Source organism: Canis aureus, chromosome 12 (assembly GCF_053574225.1).
Source record: "Canis aureus isolate CA01 chromosome 12, VMU_Caureus_v.1.0, whole genome shotgun sequence".
In the NCBI taxonomy this organism is placed as follows: Eukaryota; Metazoa; Chordata; class Mammalia; order Carnivora; family Canidae; genus Canis; species Canis aureus.
In genome coordinates this window covers 24992270-25013216 of record NC_135622.1, presented here as the reverse complement: position 1 = coordinate 25013216, position 20947 = coordinate 24992270, and the positions used below count along the sequence as shown (strand labels likewise).

General features: G+C 47.3%; 1 protein-coding gene across 1 annotated transcript in view; it reads right to left on the bottom strand.

The window, feature by feature from the left end:
* TCF7L1 (transcription factor 7 like 1) overlaps positions 1 to 20947 on the bottom strand; it is a 160007-nt gene that overhangs the window by 18350 nt on the left and 120710 nt on the right. The window contains exon 4 of the mRNA XM_077843090.1: positions 2385 to 2468. Coding sequence (XP_077699216.1) covers positions 2385 to 2468 — 84 coding nt within the window. The remainder of the gene's footprint in view (positions 1 to 2384; positions 2469 to 20947) is intronic.

Here is a 20947-nt window from a genome sequence, read left to right as displayed (position 1 = left end):
GTGGGAGAAACCAGGGATGAACACCACAAGGGAAATAAGATAATGCTTGCAGGAGGAGGAGGGCTGGACACAGGGCTTTTATTTTATTTTTCAGAGACGGATGGCTCTGTGCGATAGGAAGGATGGGAAGGTCAACAAGTAGCTGTGCTAGTTTTAAAGGGAACTTACTTCCTCTAACAGTAGATGGAGATTTCATTTCATTTATTTATTTTTAAAATATTTTATTTATTTATTCATGAGAGACACACACAGAGAGAGAGGCAGAGACGCAGGCAGAGGGAGAAGCAGGCTCCATGCAGGGAGCCCGACATGGGACTCGATCCTGGGTCTCCAGGATCACTCCCCAGGCTGCAGGAGGCGCCAAACCGCTGTGCCACTGGGGCTGCCCTCATTTTATTTTTAAAATCTATTTATTTGACAGAGAGAGAGAGAGAGAGAGAGAGAGAGAGAAAGAGTTGAGAGAGTGAGCACAAGCAGGCAGGACAGCAGACAGAGGGAGAGGGTGAAGCAGGCTCCCTGATGAGCAGGGAACCTGATGTGGGACTCGATCCCAGGACCCCGGGATCATGAGTCGAGCAAAAGCAGATACCCAACTGACTGAGCCACCCAGGCACCCCTAGATAGAGATTTTAGACAACATGCAGAGAGACAGTTATGTGGAGGGAGGAGAAGAGGGAGGGCCGTGCTGTCTCAGGGTCCACTGGAGTGGGCTGGAAGATGCCACAGGATGGGTGGGAGGTGAACAAAGACTTGAAACAGTTAAAGAGAGATAGCTGTGCCAGGAGGGGACAGGCCAGGTTTGTGGCAGAGTGGATGTGGGATGCCATGTCCTCCACCGTGACTGACCACTAGAGGGCATCAAGACCTCAGGCTGGGCCACGCCAAATGGGACTCTTGAGGACCAGAGAGATACCACCTGGGCCTGCTCCTGGGGCTGCTCAGGCCTTGGTGATTGACCACAGAGCCTCCCAGAGGCAGCCTGCACGGGACAGCTGCCTGGTCACTGTTCCCTACACTGTCACTGGTCTCTCCTCGAGACGGTGGGAGATGGCTCTCCCCACCTGTCTCACCAGTGGATGGCAGCGACAGTCACCTGAGAACTACACATGACATTATAAACTTCCAAGGGCTCTGCCTCCATAAGCCGCTCTCATAGTTACTGGAAATCATATGGGCTCATCGAGCCTTTACTTATCTTCTATGTAGATCTTCTTTCTTAACTAGACTCTAAGCTTTTAATGAAAAAAGGCTGTCAGAGTATCTTAAAATGAGATGAAATAATATGTCTGGGATTAACTTTAAAGCAACCCAGGGTAGTAGGAGGGGGAGTGTGGCTAAAGGGATCAGGTGAAATTTTCCATAACAATATTTTAAACACCACCAAATTGGAGCACCGGGGTGGCTCAGTCGGTTAAGCATCTGTCTTCGGCTCAGGTCGTGATCTCAGGGTCCTGGGATCAAGTCCCATGCTCTTCCCTCTGCCCTTCCTCCCTGCTCATGCTCTCTCTTTCTATCTCAAATAAACAGATAATATCTATCTATCTATCTATCTATCTATCTATCTATCTATCTATCTATCGCCATGTTTTCCCAGGTCTCCTTGTCAGTAGAATGTGTAGGTCATGCCAGTGGGGTTCCTTTTAGCTGCACCCTCTATGATTCTGAGGCTCACCGTACAGTGTGTACCACCAGTTACCTTAGGGGTGTGTGGGTCTTAAAGCTAGGGATGAGAATGCCCGAGCTCCTAAGAAACGTCCTGGAAGGCAATGTCCTGGGACCATCTCATGGACATCAGTCCACTCTAAGTCCTGAGGAGGGGAGACCTGCTCGGACCCCATTGCTCCTGCCTCCCAGGACCAGCCAGATCTTCCTCCCGGGCTTAGCTGCTGCAGTGCTTGACACAAAGGCCTGAGCTGCCCTAAGCTACCCTGCTGGGGTTTTTGTTTGCACGTGTTTTAATTAATTCTTTCCTATGACATCCTGTATAAAAGAGCCTCTTCAACTGCTGTTGCCTGTAGCTAAGAGGAGAAGTGGCAAGGCAGAAGGAGCTCCAGCAGAGAGAAAGGACACCACCGCTGCCCAGGTGGAGGGGCGGAGGGATTCTGAAGGCAGCGGGAAGGACCAGGGGCACCAGTCAGGGTCAGGCCAGGTGTTTCTAATCACACAGCATCCTGGTGGTACGTGTGTGTGTGTTCAGGTGGAAGGGGTGGAAGAGCACACAGGTAACACCACTACACCCCTGCCTGCTCAGCTCTTCACCCGAGGCACACCCTGGGGCAACACTGCTAGACCCCATCGGCTTCGGGAAGGTGGAGGGGACGCCTGGACGCCGGGTGAGGCGAGGGAGAGTATCTCTCTGGCACTTGAAGGGGAAACAGACTTACCAAGTGTGCTGGGGATGGTGACCTGGTGTCCTTGACCGTGGCACTGGAGGGGACATCGAGGAGGGGCCATTTCATCTGCAGGTACTGCACAAGGGACAGAAGACACAAGGCATCTGGTGAGCTGAGGTCTCGTGAGCACCCCGAGAGGGCAGAGGAGGCCTCTGCAGTTACTACTGTTGGTTTACTGCTCCTGCACACACTCCTTCCTGGGCAGCACCCAAATTACCATCTCTGGGGAGGGCACATGCTTATAATCACCCCCACCCCCACCTCCATCATTTTGTGGGGGACACTCACAACAGCTCACCAACCATTGTATCCCAAGAGCCCATCGCTAAGGTCAGGTTCCCCTTGCTCCAGTCATGGGACAAGCAGGGCTCATCAAGGGACCAAGAGCTCCCAGATGGTGATCTTGTCCCATTCCCATCGCTTCTAGTATCACACACAATACTACCTAAGAAATGGCCTCCAGGAGTAGCTGGGGGAGTGAATGGATAAAAACCATCTGCCCAACACTCGAAGAGTCATGAGTCACATCTATCCTTACTCAAAGATGCGGATTTAACTTCAAGCTACAGCGTTTCTTAACCTTGAAAAGATGACCCCGTACCTTACCCTGTATTATTGCAGAAAATCCAAACCAAACAGTAAACCCTCAACATTACACACACATGCAAACACACTTTCTTGGAATAAAACGCCTCTCCTCAACCTTGGCGTGGCAGTCTTTGGCAAGGGCCTAGAAGAGAATGAGTGGGGAGGAAGTGAGGGGCCCTGGATGAGCTCGTTTGGGGTCTGGAATCAAATGCTCATGGGTTCAGGGTCTCACTATGTCCAATGGAGGCTGTGCAACCCTGTACAAGTGTCTTAACAACTCTGAGTCTCGGTTTCTTCATCTGTAAAGCAAGGCTAGGTCAACGACTTTACTTGTTGTGAGAAGGATTAGGGACAATGTCAAGTATGGAACACAGCGCTTCACACGTGGGAGACATTTGAAAAACGGCAGCTATCATTTCCATAAGCAAACCATTAGTCTTTGCCAGGGGCTAAAGCACACATGTTGTCCTAGTGTCAACACTGATACAGTGCTTCTGGGCAGCAGACCAGCTATGCAGCCTCTTCACAGAACTCTTGAGGTTACTTTGAAAATTACACCTCCAATGAGAAATGATGGCTCCAGGAAGAGTTTCAGAGAGACAGAAGTAAGTCTCTGAGTTATCCCTTGCTCTGGTCATTCAATTTCAGGGAAAAAAGAAATTGTGATTTGGTCTGGAGCTACGTATGCAGGATTGGAAAAGTAGGATGGGCAGCGCCCCTTTGCTCCTCATCAGCCACAAAAAAATGGGCTGAGAGGGGCAGGCTCTGGGCTTTCAAAATGTCCACAGGCAAGGATAGTAGCCATAGGACACACCTACAGAAGGCCAGTGAGTCACACACTGCAGGTGGGATGTGCCAAGTGGGCCTGGCTGTGGGAGGCGTGGGAAGTGGGAACCCTATAAAGAACAGTCTCCACTCCGGGCCCTCGGGTATGTACCTCTCTCCCCCTCCCCGCTGCCATATTGACTACAATTCTGTTCCTGCCTCTGCTGACCCTTTCCACCCCCACTCATCCCTTACCCTGCCCAGAGCCAACACTTCCTAGATGAATTAACTGGGATTTCAATGCCTTTGGCAAGTTAAAAGGACTGGGCAAACACTGGAATCATTAGTTAAAACTCATTTCCTCAGTGAATAACCTGTGTGCCACGCGAGCAGTTTCCAAAGCCTTTTCACATATGTAAACTGGTTTCATCTTCACAGCAACCCTGCTGTTACAAGTAGGGGTGACTGTCCCAAGTTTTCAGAGGAGCTAATGGAGGTAAACACAGGGTGACTAGCCCAACTTTATGGGAGAGCTGCCGCTGAGGTCCCTTGACTTCAAACCTCACACCGTTCACTGCAACATGAGTCAGAACGCTTCCCATAACATCACCTCTTGAAACCGTGTCCCCACCCCAGCTTTTTCTTTGCTCGGATGGATTTTTCTCTCTCCCTTTCTGGCTTGCACAGGGCTGGCCACCTCAGAGCTGAATGAATATATATACACATCAACATTCTCCTATAGGGATGTTTCTCTAGAAGCAACAACCTGCACATTTGTTTATTTTTGGAAGTTGAACTACAATCACGAATACCACATGCTCAAGAGAAGTGTTCCGAATCCACCCCCAACATGAAACAGAGTAGGAGGGTTCCCGAAACCCACCAACTCTACCAGCATCTGGTTTCCTAATTGGGAGTCCTAAAGACACACGCTGAACATCTTCAGCCTTGTTGGCTTACCAGAGATGTTCTCAGATAAGAACCCATCTGAATCCTAGTTTGGGAAAGAACATTATCTGCTGACCTCTGGGGTCGTGAGCCAGAGCTGGCTTATGGAGTCTAGTGCAGGGTTTCTCAGCTGTGACACTACTGGCATTTTGGGCTGAGTATTGTGCGGGCTGTCCTGTGGACTGCAGGATGGATGTGTAGTAGCTTCTCTAGCCTCTACCTACCAAATGCCAGTAGCTCCCATTCTCCTGCCCATTTGTGAAAACCAAAAATGTCCCCAGACTGCCAAACGTCCCTCAGTGAGAATCACTGCTCTAGAGGCTGGGGAGCTGGTACTCCTAGACTATGAGCTGCATGAGGGTTTGCCTTCGGACTGGGGCTCTTGAGGTGTAAACATGCAGAGACACACATACTCAGAGCAAGTGCTTTTAGTAATAGCTACTTGTTTTCGATTGTCTATCACACACTTGGTGTCTGATCTACCCACTGCCTGGAATTCCAGTGGGTGGAAGAGACAACACTGTCCTCTTTTCTCTGTAGGGTTCCCTCTCACTCAATGACTCTAACTGAGACTTGGAAGCTTAGAGGTAGGTGAAAACCTTTAGCCTTATCCAGCACTGAAGCCTGGCTCCATAGAGATCTGTCAGACATTTGGAGAGAGCAGTTCTGGTCCAGAACTGTTCCTGCTGCAGCCAATGGGGGTGGGGTGGAGGGCACCAAGGTGCAGGTGTGCATGTGCACAAGTAAGGATTCATTCTGGGAGGCAGGAAGATGAAGGATTGTCTCCTCCCTCTTTCTACTTTCCTGCCTTTTGAAGATTTTGAAACAAGTGATGAAGGGGGGTGGGGGTAGACCTATAAAAAGACATTGGAGCCCACTGTAGCTTAGCTATCAAATGACTCTGGATCGCAATTCTGAAGAAAGGAGCATTCGAAACAGATAGCTGAGCTTCCCAGAACCATGAATCCAGACAGCAGGAGCCAGCAGCACCCCTGTAATCCTCTCCCACCTCAGCACCAGAAATGTGGAGGAGCACCAGAAATGTGGAGGAGCACCAGAAATGCTCAAAAACAGAAAGAAAAAACCAGTCCTCAGGCACCTGGGTTCAGTCGGTTAAGTATCTGCCTTTGGCTCAGGCCATGATCCCAGGGTCCTGGGATCCAGCCTCCAATCAGGCTCTGCTCAGTGGAATCTTCTTCTTCCTCTCACTCCGCCCCGCCCCCACCCCAATCTCTGTCTCTCTCTCAAATAAATAAAATCTTTTTTTAAAAAAAGAAAGAAAGAGAGAAAGAAAGAACCAGATCCAAATGGTGAGTATTACCACTCTTGATTTACATATGCATGTTTACATATGATTTACTGTATGTCGTGACTGAGACAGGACAGAGACGCAGTTCCCTACTCTTATGGGATCTAGAAAACTCTTTCTGGGGATTGGCGTTCCACAGAACACAGTTGGGGAGCTGACGCTATTGTAGTTCCCAGTTAAGTAGACTGAGGCTATGGTTTAGAACCTGTCTTTATTAAGGAAGGACGCTTCTGTTCATACTTTTAAATTGTTTTCCTTGAACAGTTGTTGAACTCTCCCAGAGCCACCAAAATGGTCATGTGCTTTCTCTTATTTGACTCAGCTGTAATGTGTATACAGTGACAGATTTTTCTTTTTTTTTTTTTTGTGACGGATTTTTCTTACACGAAAGCACTCTTGCATTTCCCAGGTAAACCTTGGTTTGGTGATGGTTGCCTGTTCATTCTTGCTCTGTATTGTGGAATGCTAACCACGAGTGTCTTAAGACTTTTACTTTTCCATTCATTCCTAAGGAAGAGTGAACAAAGGTTTTCCTTTTTGTGATATCTTTATCAAGTGTTGCTATCCGTGTTATCTTGGCTTTATGATTTATAAGGGGGGGCTGCACCTCTTTTCCTTCATGCTCTGGCTCCCTTTCTGCTTCTTGGCCCCTCCTCAGTGGCCTCCTTGGGGTGAATGCTTGGCCAGGTGGGCTATTTCCATTCGACTCGGGCCCAGGGAAGGGTGCCTCTGAAGGGTGCTCTAACCAGACAGCCAGAACCCCCTTTCCTGCAGGGAGGCGGAGAATCGTTCCTACAGGATCCCTGCTTAGCTTGAAGACTCTGCAGCAGATTAATTGCAGCTGTGCCCTGGAATTTCCCCAACATACAAATCTTCATGATGTAAAACAGCTGGGAGGAAATCCCAGCATGCCCCGTACAGAGGCAGAACTGCCAATGAGCTACGGAGATTAACCCTCCACCTCCCAGAAGGCAGCAACGCGCCCCCCCCTCCCACCCACCCCTGGGCCAAATCTGCCCCTTCCAAGCTTGCAGTGGTGCGGACAGGACTCTACAGGACTCTGGGTAACGCCCACATTCTCCCCATTCACATGTTCTCACAGAAAACCCTTTAGGCAGGGCCCAGGCAAGAGAGGAAGCAAAGCTTCATGTTACAGAATTAACAGCGGTGCTCCCAGAAGGGGTGCACTACATTTAGAAGGATGGAAACTAGTCATCTCCAAAAGCTTCCCAGGTGAGAACATCCCACCCCACAGAATTCCTTCCATTTCTTGGTGATAGCGACAGGCCAGCAGCACAAGGAAGGGCCTTTCCTCAAGCTTTCCTGTCCCGCGGTTTCTGTGCTACCACAGCAGAAGCCTCTCAGTTTAGATGACCACTCTTTCCTGCCTCTCTGGTCCCCAGTGATAAACAGACACTCTGGAACCCCAAAGCCAAAGCCCCTCGAATAGAGAAGAGGGGTCCCCCAGACCTCCCTCTTAGGAAACCATACGGTGTGTGCAGCCACCCAGGAAGACAGGATAGAAACCCAAGCCCACAGGCAGACAGACAGCTATCCACCACACAGTGACAAGGACATTGGGCAAAATGCAATATTTTAACACAAAGAATCGTATTATAAATGAAAACTTAGGAATGAGTGATCAGTTGCTCTTTACATTCTGCCACAGTTGGGGATGTAATCATTCCTCATCGGGACTACTGCAAGGGCTCCCCAAATTCTCTAAGAGTTTAGCTTCTAAAAACTAACTCGAGATCCCTGGGTGGCGCAGCGGTTTGGTGCATGCCTTTGGCCCAGGGCGCGATCCTGGAGACCCGGGATCAAATCCCACGTCGGGCTCCCGGTGCATGGAGCCTGCTTCTCCCTCTGCCTGTGTCTCTGCCTCCCTCTCTCTCTCTGTGTGTGACTATCATAAATAAATAAAAATTAAAAAATAAATAAATAAATAAAAACTAACTCATGGGACACCTGGGTGGCTCAGTGGTTGAGCATCTGCCTTCGGCTCAGGGCGTGATCCTGGGTGCGGGATCGAGTCCCATATCGAGCTCCCTGCAAGGAGCCTCCTTCTCCCTCTGCCTCTGTCCCTCTCTCTCTCTGTGGGTTTCTCATGAATAAAATCTTTAAAAAAATTTAACAATAATAAAAACTAACTCATCAGGGGGTGCCTGGATGGCTCAGTCAGTAGAGCAAGCGATCCTTCATCTCAGGGTCATGAGTTTGAGTCCCACTTTGGGCATGAAGCCTGCTTAAACAAAACACCAAAACAAAATCCAACTAACTCATCAGATCTCCTCCTTGCTTAAAATCTTTTCCTGGTTGGCTGCTGGGGGCCAAGGGATAAAGTCCTCAACTCCCCAGGAATTTGGGGCCAACCTATACCTTCTAGTTTCAACCCTCCCGGTTCCCCTATCCATCTACTCCTAGCACCTCCTCAACCTCCCCTCCCCCACCTCGATGCCAACTGCACTTCAGTTTCTACTACTACACTCTGTGCCATTTGCTCGGCTGCTCTCCAGCCTGGAGTATCCTTTACTCAAAGGAAACTCTAACCCTTTCTTCAAAACCCTGTCCCAAGGTCACCTTCCCAGCTCCCCACAAAGTGCCAGTTACTCTCACCTCTGGGCTTCAGCTGTCTTGGGTGTTCCCATGGCACTCGTCATGCTGTGTTGTTGTTATCCATTTACAAATGCTTTCTATCCTTTGGACCATAAGGTCCTCAAGGGTCACATCCACATCCCCACTTTCTCGCCGAGAAGACAGCATTCATGATGCATCCAGACCCTGTCCCATGTTAAACCTTAAGTACTTACCAACCTCCTAAGCCCTAGGTTCCACATCTCTAACACTGGGTTGTCCGGTCTTTTCTGAATCCTTTAGAGATGTGGAACACACATAACGGAGCTCCTTTCACTCTTGAGTGATTGGCTCTCCGGTTAATTGGCCTACTATCGCCAAGAATTTGTAAATGCAGCTTGGAGGCTGTGACACCCAACCCTGCCAGTTCCTGGAGGCCTGTTAAAGATCCTCTATCTTCTGTCGAAATGGACAGAAGTTGATCTAAATTTGAAAGTCTACCAACATTGAGCAATGGGCTCATTAGTGGGGAGACAGAAATGCTCTCCCAACTAAGAACAAATGTTTCGTTTCAGGAAATCACTGAAGATAAAGTGAAAGTATTTAGAACTGGTTTCCAAACATGATGAATTAGACAATGTTCTGGGAGCAGAAGTATAAAAAGCAAAGTTTATACTCTTATCCCTTATTTTCTTTGCTAAAGATGAGTAGTTTCTACACTCGCTTAGTTTTGTGGGTGGCACTAAATCCCAAACACACAATCACCTTTTTTGTTTTGCTCATGTGTAGAAGGTGGGGTTCCTTCTTAAGTTTTTGTTAATAGGTGAGTTGTTACAAATAAATCCAAAATGTCTTAATACAAGCTAATTTTTCATGTAATAAGACATATATAATTTTCCTTGGAAAACTTTATTTATTTATTTAAAAAACTTATTTAGAACCACATTTCTGCAGTGTTTTAAACCAACAAAATGACTTTTTTCTCTGAAGCACCTGTCACAGCATTTAGGTCAGCAAATATTTTTGGAGCCCCTCCTTTGCATTGGCAGTGGAGGGGCTCTAAAAATATTTCATGACTGAAGAGTAAACTCAAAAATAAGAGTGGATTGGTTAGGTTTCAGTGTTCCCATAAACACCTATTCCCTGCCCATTCTGTCAAATAATTCCCTTCTTTCCTGGATGGTCTTCAACTATTCTCTTCCTCTTCCAACTCGTAGAATCTGGCAATTCTGCAAACCAGACTTGACCAAAGGTTGGTTTTGCATTTGCCTTTGGCTCAGGTCATGACCCCAGGCTCCTAGGATCAAGTGCCTGTGGGGAGCCCGCTTCTCCCTCTGCCTATGTCTCTTTTATTTGAAAGAGAGAGCAACAGCTCGGAGGGTGGGAGGCCGAGGGAGAGAATCTTCAAGCAGACTCCCTGGAGACCAACACAGAGCTTGATCCCATGACCTGAGATCATGCCCTGAGCCAAGACCAAGAGTCAGATGCCCAACCGACTGACCCACCAGGGTGCCACTTGAACATTTCACCTTTAAAATGGGGGTATTTTACTTCAGTGGCCTGCAGGCAGGGACCTGGACCAGATGGCCTCCCATGGAAGAAAAACATGAAATGTGTGTCTAAACCCCAGTGGGTTCCCAAGAGTGGAGACTGCATGGAGGTACTCAAGAAACAGACTCTGGAGTCCTCACTGGCCTCTGCTCACAAGCTGGACCTGAGGAGGCTACCCATCTTTCAGCATCTCTGGTTTCTCATTTGTAACATGGGAATAATAGCAGCTACCATCTGGAAGAATTTTTTTATCTAGTGCAGAAGTCACTTGGGAAAGGACCAGGCACAGGGCTGAGCACCCGATGAGCTCTCAGGAAATATGTGTGTAGTCATTAAAATTTAAAGTTACTTTTCTCAAGGAGCCTATTACCTGTACTTTCCCCAGGGACAGGGAAGAGCTAATTAAGAGAGCCGACCACTCACTCATCTCTGGGTGCTACAGGTGGAGAAGTCCTGCTCAGTGGTTTGCTACTGAATGTGTGATGACCAGCTCTCCAAGCAAAAACCCAAACAAAAACCCCGCTCTGCAGCAGTTGCCGGTTTCGCAGTGCAAATATTCCCACCACAGCTGATTCCAAGCTACCACAGTGAGTCCCTGACAGCAGGGTTGGGGAGAGAAGCTGATGATTGGTGGGGTAGCAACTGGCTCTGGCACACATCGCCCGCAGGCAGGGGCTGAGGAGGGCTCTGGCTTGCTGGGGCTGTTGGCTCTGTTCACAGACCCTGGAAGGCCGATGCATGCGGTCCTTGGCTAACGTGGGCCCAAGGTCTGGATGCAGGGTTGGACCCTCTAGACAGGCAGATCTCTCTGTGTGCTCCTTTCAGAAGGCACAGGGAAACTCTGCCCCTAGAGCACTGGGCATCCAAAACAAAGTCAAAGCTACACAAATCACTACTGGGTCCTCATTTCTGAAGCTTAGAACTACAGGCCTCCTCCATCTAGGCAGCCTCTCACACTGGCTGTGATCTTGGGGTCGGCTTGGCCTGGGCAGTTTCTGTTCTCACTGCTGGACACATATGGTGACATAGTCACCATAGGGCAGCTTTGTAGGAAGTGGCCTTGGACACCTGGCCCTCCTTTCCCTCAGCTGAACCCAGCCTGCTCCCTCTTTCTCTCCCTTCTGCCTTGGGCCGTGTCATGGCCATGTCTGGTCTATACTGGCAACACTCTCCCCTTTTCAGGTAAGATCATCTATCCCGGCCCCCAGTGTGGGCTCAGACTTGGCTGAAGAGCCTAGGCCCCTGCACAGAGCTTTGTGCCCTGTTCTCTGGCCTGCACATATGCACCCCCACCTTGCTCACCTAGCACCATACTAGAGCGGATTTATTCTGTGGAATGGCTCCATGGTATCCACTGTACAGAAATGCTGTAATCTACAAACAGTCCATATTCACAGACATGTAAGTGCTTCCCAGTCTTTGCTGCAATGAATATCCTCGAACACTCATCATATGCTCACGTATTAACACAGCTGTAGATTACTTTCCCAGCTGGGAGGAGAGCTGCCAGGTCAAAGGTTTAGGTTTTGAGAAGTATTATCAAATTTCTCAGTCTACACTGTTACCAGTAACATAAAAAAGAGCTTATAACCTTGCCCACAGGGTCATCAAACATACTGATCTTTGCCAAACTGACAGGTGAAAAACGGTAGCTCCTTATACCAATTTGCATTTCTCTTGCTGTGAGGCTGGGAATTGTCATATGTATAGGTAATGATCTGAAGGACACGCAAAAGATGTATGTGGCCAAGAGGAAGTAGACTTACCACCTCCGGAGCGGGGGGGTGGGGAAGGAGGGAAGGTATGGCAACTGCCAGGGCAATGGCAGCCTTGGTGAGCTGTGCAGGAAAAGGATTTCCGTGGCTCCTCAAGAGTTACAAAGCATGGTGCAACCTCTACTGCATCTGCCCATCTGAAGAAGGGCTGATCTAAGGGTATAGCCTGTGGGGTGGATGAGTGTGGAAGTGGGGGCGGGGGCAGGAAGCTGCCACTGCTGCTTGGAGCTTAGTGGGCAGGGGAGCTAGTGCATGGCCATCTCCCTGCTTCCCTTCCAGTCCTTCTGCTGGCTGGCTGCTCCCCTTCCTCACCACGTTCCCATCCATGCCTCAGCACTCAGTGGTCTGGCTTTTGTTCCAGTCACTCATCTGTCTCTATCACTGCAAGGGCATTGAGGACTTGAGAAAGAGAGGTAGCTTTGTATCTACCAAACCCTGCAGGCCTCCTGCAGACCCCATATTATTTGGCAGATCTAGGGGAACATGTTTCCCACCCGGAAGCCCTCCCCTCCCTTACCTCCTATGGTCTCGAGCTCTGTGTACCCTCAGGTTGATTCACCTGTATCGACCTGAATAAAAGTCTCCCATGAACTGTTTAGGGAGAAAAGTCAGTTAAAGAACCTGGAAGGACAGTTACCAAAATGTCATCACTGGGTTTTAGCATTTCGGGCAACTTCCTTACTTTCTTCTTTGCATTTTTCTTATCCCTTTGAAATTTTTACAATGACCATGTGCTGTATCATAGCAAGAGTAAGCAAAGCTACTAAAATGTGTCCTAGATTTAATTTTCTTTCCCCAGCCCGTCTTCAAGTTTCCCCAACTACAAACCTCAAAATCTGCCTTCATGTCTTCGCTTCTCCACCTTCGGTTGGCCAACAGCTTCCATGGGTTCTAGACCTCTTTCTAGACTGTAGGGATTCAAGACCTTCTTATCTCATGGCTGGGCTACTGCGGCAGCCTTTTTTCTGCTTCTGGTCTCCTGGCTCTGAGTCCGTTCTGCTCCAGACTCCATCTAGGGAGCACTAGGAGGTAGCCAGACAGTCTGAAGGGGGAGGTGGTGCACAAAGGTTACTATGCCCCGGACTGACACAATGTCCAGTGTCCAGCTCAAAGAATAGGGTGCTAGATCAACAGCCTAATCCTCCTCCATAATGTCACTACTGCTTCTGTCTCCCCATCTCTAGTTCATCCATCACTTGCCCCTAGAGATATCTTTCTTCATTTTTTTAAAAGATTTTATTTATTTAGTTGAGAGAGAGCATGCTCACAGAGGGAAGAGAAGCAGACGCCCTGCTGAGCAGGGAGCCCAGTGTGGGGCTCCATCCCAGGACCCTGGGATCATGACCTGAGCTCAGGGCAGACACTTAACTGAGCCACCCAGGCACCCCTAGAAATACCTTTCTAAAATACAAAAACTAAGGTATTTAAAGGTAGCAGGTGGCTTCCTATTCTTATAGAACTGCCAACTTACACAACGGATTGCAATGGAGTGAAAGCTCTGCCCGGAGCACCCCATTAATATGATGTGGGCACCTCCTACAAAAGGTATCTGTTTCTGTGCATGATATGCAATGGGAGATTTTTTTTAAGTGCTTAAATAACTAGAATGTAAGTCAGCAAATGATAGGCTCATAGAAGAGAGGGGTTGTGGCAGACAGGATTCTCACAGATAAACTGGAAAACTTCATGCAAGAGGTGGCACGAGAGCTGGGTCACATGGGCAAGATACACCTTTGTAATCATTTTAGTTTTTAAAGCATTTTATATTAATTATCTCATGAGACATTTTAATGACCTCTAGATAAAGATAAGGCAAGTATCATCAACCTCACTTAAAAAAAGGGGGAAAACGAGCCTACTGGAAGCTTCTGGATTTAGAACTTCCCATGATCACAAACCAGTTGATGCCCAGTCGGCACTAAGAAATAGACCTTTGGACTTTTATGGTATGACTCAAAGGGTACAAGAGCATGCTTTTGGTCTTCTAGAAGCTCCAATCTCACCTTGGAATTTTGGGGTAGCAAATACAGAGCATGAAGGCTGCCCATGGTGGACATGGCTAACAGATCATGGCATTCTTCATTATATTGGTTATGTGAAGACCTCAGAATCCTTAACCTAATACACCAGGCAGCCACTAACAGTTGACTAAAGTTGATCTCGGAGGTGCAGTCTATTTATTTGGTGTGACTTATGCTTGAAGGTAGATATAGATATTTTGACTATTATGAAGAGAGGGTAAGACCAGGCCTCAGGAATATTTGTCTCTAGGCTGGCATAATGAGGAACAAAGTTTCCAGACAGAGGTGAAGGAGCCACAAAGAATGTGACCAGACAGTAAAAAGAATAATGGCTTGCATGAAGCCCATTGACCAAAAAGCAGGCCTGGGAATTCTGAAGTTTATGGATTTCCCCCCGTGGGAGGAGAAGCTGGAAAGCATCCCAGGTATTGAGGAGAAAGGAAGCAGGATCTGTGTATAATCAATGGGGAACAGGAAGTGCTTATCGAGGGCCAGTAAAATACACAACACAAAAGAACAGCCAGGCGGCCTGGAGCGGCCTGGAGCTGCCTCCCGGGGCACAGAGCTGTGAAAGCCTCCCTCCAGACCCTTCTCCAGCACTCCGGCGGCCAGGGGCTGGCCAAAGTCAACAACTCCAGAGCACCAGGAAGTGGGAAATGTCTGGGGAGGTCCCTCCATCAGTGAGCAGTTCTAGGAGAGCTCTCTGACCCCACAGGCAATAAAGGATGCTAAGAATAAGGCCACACCAGCCACGTCGACACAGGGCCATCACTCCTGATAAGGGAGCCTGAGGTATAGGATCCTGTGTCCCATCCTTGTGTGCATGCGTGCGTGCAGCGTGTGGACACAAGTGGGTTACTCACCTAGGGGGCACCACCCAGTGATTGTGCGGTTGTCCTGAAGTGAGGGCAAAGAAACTAGGATAGGACAGTAGAAGGGCTATAGGAACATTTATTGTGGGTACTCTTTACACATAGATACTTTATACACACCATCACATCACCCACTCACACGTCTACTCCTCACTGCCCGAGATGTGTTTGCACCTCATTCTCAGTTCCCATTTCAATTCTATTAAATAACATCAATTTGTTAATCAACTTAAACTATTCATTTTAATAGACATTCAAATATACGTATACTGTAGATGTAAAAAACGAAAAGTGATTTCTTGAATGCTTTTAACAAAGCTTTATTTATAAATAAATAAATAAATAAATAAATAAATAAATAAATAAATAAATATTTTAAAAAATTTATTTATGAGAGACACAGAGACACTGGCAGAGGGAGAAGCAGGCTCCCTGCAGGGAGCCTAATGTGGGATTCCATCCTGGGACCCCAGGGTCACAGCCTGAGCCAAAGGCAGATGCTCAACCACTGAGCCACCCAGGTGCCCAATGAAGCTCCTTTTTTTAAAAAAAGTGAGTCAACTCAGAGAAAAATATTAGGTAAATAATGTAGGTGCTATGTGGCCAAGATTACGTAGCTAGGTGCCATTACAGAAACACTGTCACAGAATCACCTGTTTATGGCCATCCAGAGGCTACAGCAAATTATGAGGATATCCTCAGGAACCAGAAAAGGTTCTGCACACGAACCCAAAAGTCAGTGTGTCCCAAGACACAACACTTTTTCCCAAATGCTTCTCACCCAGACCCACCACTCTCCAGTGCTCTCCCAAGTAAAGACCATAGAAATCTTTCCCTTCACCTTCTACCTCACTGTCTGCTGGCTAGTAAGGAGGGAGTCACTAAGTCCTGTCCACCGACTGCCACAGTATATTTTTCCCATTTCTAACACCCTTGATCTTGCAATGGTTTCCTAACTACCCCTTGCCTTGGCTCAGTCCCTCTTCCTGGTCATTCACACATGGTGCTGCCCCACTGACTTCCTAGCCCATAGCCAGACTCATGGATCCTGCATCACCTCCACCTAAGCATTTTGGGCACAGGAATCAAAACTTATTTGTGCCTTGGAGCCTAACAGCCTGTGGCACAGCACCTCATTTGTGTGAGCTGCTTGGTAACTATTGCACTGCATTTTAGAGTTAATTAGAGACACAACTGCTTCTACCTCCAAGTGTTGCTTCTCAGCCAGTTCCAGGGAAGAGGGTGGGGGAGGGGATGTATTCAAAAGCCAAAGGCCATCTGTCACCATGCTCCTGGGGGTGTTGCCAGAAACCCTAATCTTGTTGGTCTAGGGTGAGGGCGGTGATAACCACAACCTTTTTGGGAAGACGACGGATTGGGTGAATGGCTGTCCATGCACCCTAGTGCACTGGCTAATCAAGACTCCATTTACTTAATACAGTAAGACTGATGAAATCAAACATTCACTGCAATCATATCTGCTTCCAATTGTTTTCATATGTACCTTCTTAATATATATGTTGATTATAAAACATAACGTGATATATCTTACCTCTTCTGTAGAGGGGGCCACAATGGTGGGAGTGTGTTGCTCAGTGCTGCTATGGGATATAATATTTCTGAAATCATATTGTCTGACACTAGTATCATTTCAGGTAAGCAGATAAGTAGGTGCAAGAGCCAAGGACACCAAAGTGTCTGCGTAGAAGAGTAAACAGATTTCTCTAAAGATAATATTTACTGACGAGTTAACTTGTGTCAGGCACTATCCCAAGCTATTTCTGTGTATTTCATTTGACCCTCTCAGCCTTATAAGTTGATGCCATTTTCCCCATTGAACAGATGTAGAGACTAAGGTATCAAGAGTTTAATAAGTCCTGCCCAAGTCCTGTCTCATCCCCAAAGCCACATTCTTTTTTTTTTTTTTAAAGATTCCATTTATTTATTCATGAGAGAAAGAGAGAGAGAGAGAGAGAGAGAGAGAGAGAGGCAGAGACACAGGCAGAGGGAGGAGCAGGCTCCATGAGGGAGCCTGATGTGGGACTCGATCCCAAGGCTCCAGGATCACACCCTGGGCTGAAGGCAGGAGCTAAACCGCTGAGCCACCCAGGGATCCCCGCAAAGCCACACTCTTAATAACTCTTTCATTTGTACTTGTGTTGGAAGAGGAAAAAAAAAAAAAAAACTACATCACCCTTCTAGCCCATCCTGGCATTTGTCAGATAAGGGCAGTTGGGCCACTGGCAGAGTTGGGATTAGAATAACCCAGGTTTGAGGGCTTTTATGGATCAAGTTATTTTTTGCCATATAAACTATAGGGTAAAATATAAAAATAATTAGGAGATAAAATATTACTCTAAGCAAATCAACATTATGATTGCCAACCAGCAGAAGTCATGTAACACAACAAAGGAATGACTGTTATTAAAGATTTCACTATGGAGAGTGTGGTCAAAGCTCCACACTGCCCCCTGGTGGCTCCCATGCAAACACCGGAAGCAGGCTGGAGCAATGAGTAGTGAGTGGGAGCAAAGGCTCTGGATAAGGATACCTGCCATACAGTGAGGGTGACAAAACATAAGAGACACCGAACTCTGGGAAACGAATAAGGGGTAGTGGAAGGGGAGGTGGGCAGGGGGTTGGGGTGACTGGGTGATGGGCACTGAGGGGGGCACTTGGCGGGATGAGCACTGGGTGTTATGCTATATGTTGGCAAATTGAACTCCAATAAAAAAATTTTTTTAAATAAATAAAAGGTTTACAAAAAAAAAAAAAAAAAAAAGATACCTGCCATATTGAAAACCACATCAGGGGAAGGCCTTGGAAAACCTAGTGGGTTGGACAAACAAGATCCTTCAGGGCCAGGCACGTATCCAAGCACTCAAGGAAAATCTCTGGGTTCCACTTCCATTCGTGTGCAGAATTTGAGATAAAGAAGTTGAACTCACTAAGGAGTTAAATACTTTTAGTCTGTCAGATTGGCAAAGGCTTTTCTCCTTTTTAATTACCATGGGCACTTTTCAAACCTCGTCGGTGGGAGAGTAAATTAGTAAACCTTTCTTGTGCAATTTGGAGGCATGTATCAAGTCTTCCAAAGGCGTACCACCCGTAGGAATGTATCCTAAGGAAATAATTAAGGATGTGAGCAAAATGTAGCTGGGAGAAGGCTCGTTGAAGTGCTGTTTATCACAGCCCAAAGATATTAAGTACACTGTGTTGCAATGATGATATCTGAATTTATGAAGTAGATGAGTATTTACAGACATGGAGAGGTGTTTACTGTTAGGTGAAAGAGCAGGATACAGAACATGTATAGATCCTACTTTTTAAAAATATGTATCTTGATATATGTGTTGAGAGATCTGGAGAGAGATACACTAAAGGGTGAATTGAACTCATCTCTGAATGACAAAATTATGGGTTATTTTTATTTTTCTCTCTCTCCTTTTCTAAGATTTTATTTACTTATTCATAAAAGACAGAGAGGCAGAGACATAGGCAGAGGGAGAAGCAGGCTCCCCATGGGGAGCCTGATGCAAGATTCAATCCCAGGACCCTGAGATCACGACCTGAGCCAAAGGCAGATGCTCAACCAGAGTCGCGCAGGTGTCCCTTATTTTCTCTTTTGACTAAACATGTATTGCTTTTCAAATGCTAGAACAAATACATGCAACGAAAATAACTTTTTTTTTTTTTTTTTTTGCGTAGAAATCTTAGATAAAACCAATCAGAAAAAAACAACAACAGTAGAATCTATACCCAAATCTCCAGTCTCACATTTCTGAACTAAGTGCTATTTTCCTTTCAATGGCATCCGGCCCCTGACAATTCTTTCTAACCATCCCCATTAAGGGCCTGAAAAAGGGTGATCTCAGCCACTTAGGAATCTCTGCCGGTCCCTGGACAAGATGTGCTGGGCTAGCGGTGCTGTGACCGCCAGCTGCACACGCCCTTCTTTGGTTGGGGAAGGGTCCGCTCTGCAGGCCCTGTGCTTTGGCACTCTCCTCTTGCTCCTTGCTCCTTCCCTTCCCAGAACATAGAAGGGGGCCCCAAAGGGGGAAGATCTGAGTGCCATTCTGCTCAGAGGAGAAGCACTGTAGAGCTGGTCTAGTGTCCTGGAGAGTCTGGACCTTGCTGGGCATCAGAGCTGCTGGGAGGGGCACTGAAAAACTGATTCTTGTCCCTTGTCCCCATTATGGTCTAACTGTTCTTGGATAGGTCTTAAGCATCCGTGTTTTTAAAAGTTCTCCAGGTGATGCTAATACGGGCTCTTTTCCAGATGCTAACAACTTCTCCTCCACACCTCCCAACAACTTTCTGTAGTTTTACACACTGTTTGGGCTTCTCTTCCAAAGATGGCCTTCATGGATCTGTGGTTCTTCCCTTGTACATTCTCCTTATCCCCCAGAGCAAGCATCCACCCACCTACCCACTCGTTTTTTTGTGCTACTGTAATACCTGGTCTCGCCCCTGCCTCCAACCTTGCGCAGAATACTATCTTTATTAAAGAGGAATGATTACATGGATTCGGCTCAAAGTGGACGTTTCTGGTAAATATGGAGAATCCAAAATCCTCCCTTGCTTGGGAGGTTAGAGGGGAAATGTCCACAGCCATGATTCTTGCTGATGTTACTGAGCAAATTCACTGTATTCCTTTAGCATTCCTGATGGCGTTAGCACACATTACATGCCTCCTTTCTGGATTGGGAGAAGAACCGTGTCACATTCCCCAACCTCTCCAACCAAATTGAGGGCTTGGTCTTTATGGAATTTCAAATATCTGGGGTTGGGCTAGTTGGGTTGGGGAAGGGGGTACATTTCAGAGTACAGAAGCCCCTAAAACATTTCTCAAATCTCATGTCATTTCCCAAGTGCTGGTACTACACCAAATCTAGGCACAGCCAGTGCATGAAGCTGCTTACAGACTTGATTTTTCTCGCAGCTGTTTGGGGAGCAGGGCTGGGAGGTGGTCAGGCCTTGTTAAGGGCCTGCATCTGATGACCCCGAGATTTCACATCTCTGCCACTTCCTTCCTGAGGCCCTGCTCCCTATACACTGGCTCTGAAAGGCAAACACTAAACTGGGTGACAATGATATCTCTGTGTCCCAAGATCCATGATGCATACAGAGCCAGGCTAGGTAAGTGTGGCTCATGCGAACGCTTTTTTCTAAGTTAATTGGCCAAATTCTCTAGTTGATCCATCTTGATTTTCTCTGTCACATTCTTAAATGTCCCATGCTACTTAACAATTCCTTGGAGTCAGGCAGACTCAGAGTCACTCAAACACATGCTGAATTAAACTCAGAGTCATGGTTTGAGTGGGTCATTAAATTTCTTCCTCCTCAATTTCCATTTGTCCTCCCAAAGAAGGAAAACCAGTGCAGGTGGCCAGAGTCCCACTACTGGGTAGTCCTCTGTGCTGCTGCTACCGCTCCCTTGTAGTGTTTTTATAAAAACCAAAGACACATATTCTTGCCCCTTCCATTCCTGATGCCTTGACCCAGGGCAGTCTGACTTCCGTAACACTGACACTGTTCTTGTTAAGATTGCTGCTGTTAGCCTCCTAACTACCAAATCCAATGTCATTTCACATGTCTCATCCCTAACAAGCTCCTATCTTGTGGGACCCCTGCTTTCTGCTAGTTTTTACTCACCTCCTCCTACCGCTTTTAGGTGTCTTGGCCTAACCCTTCAAATGCTGGTGTTCTCAGACCTCACTGTGTCATCTCACCTATCCCCGGGCTGGCCAGCAGCCACATGGTGATCACGCTCATCTCTGTGGTTGCTCCCAACCTTTTGCCTGCACCCCTCACCCTTCATTTCCAGCTCCCCACTCTACATCTTCCCACAGGCAGCTTAATCCCACACATACTCATCAAAACCCAGCATTGATCCAGTTTCTAATATCCTACAAACCAACCTTCTTTTTAAGTAAGGGGAAACATTTGTTTTTAAAACTTTATTTATTCATTCATGAGAGATACACAGAGAGAGAGAGAGAGAGAGAGAGAGAGAGAGAGGCAGAGACACAGGTAGAGGGAGTAGCAGGCTCCAAGTAGGGAGCCCGATGTGGAACTCGATCCCGGGACTTCAGGATCACGCCCAGGCCCGAAGGCAGGCGCTAAACCACTGAGCCACCCAGGGATCCCC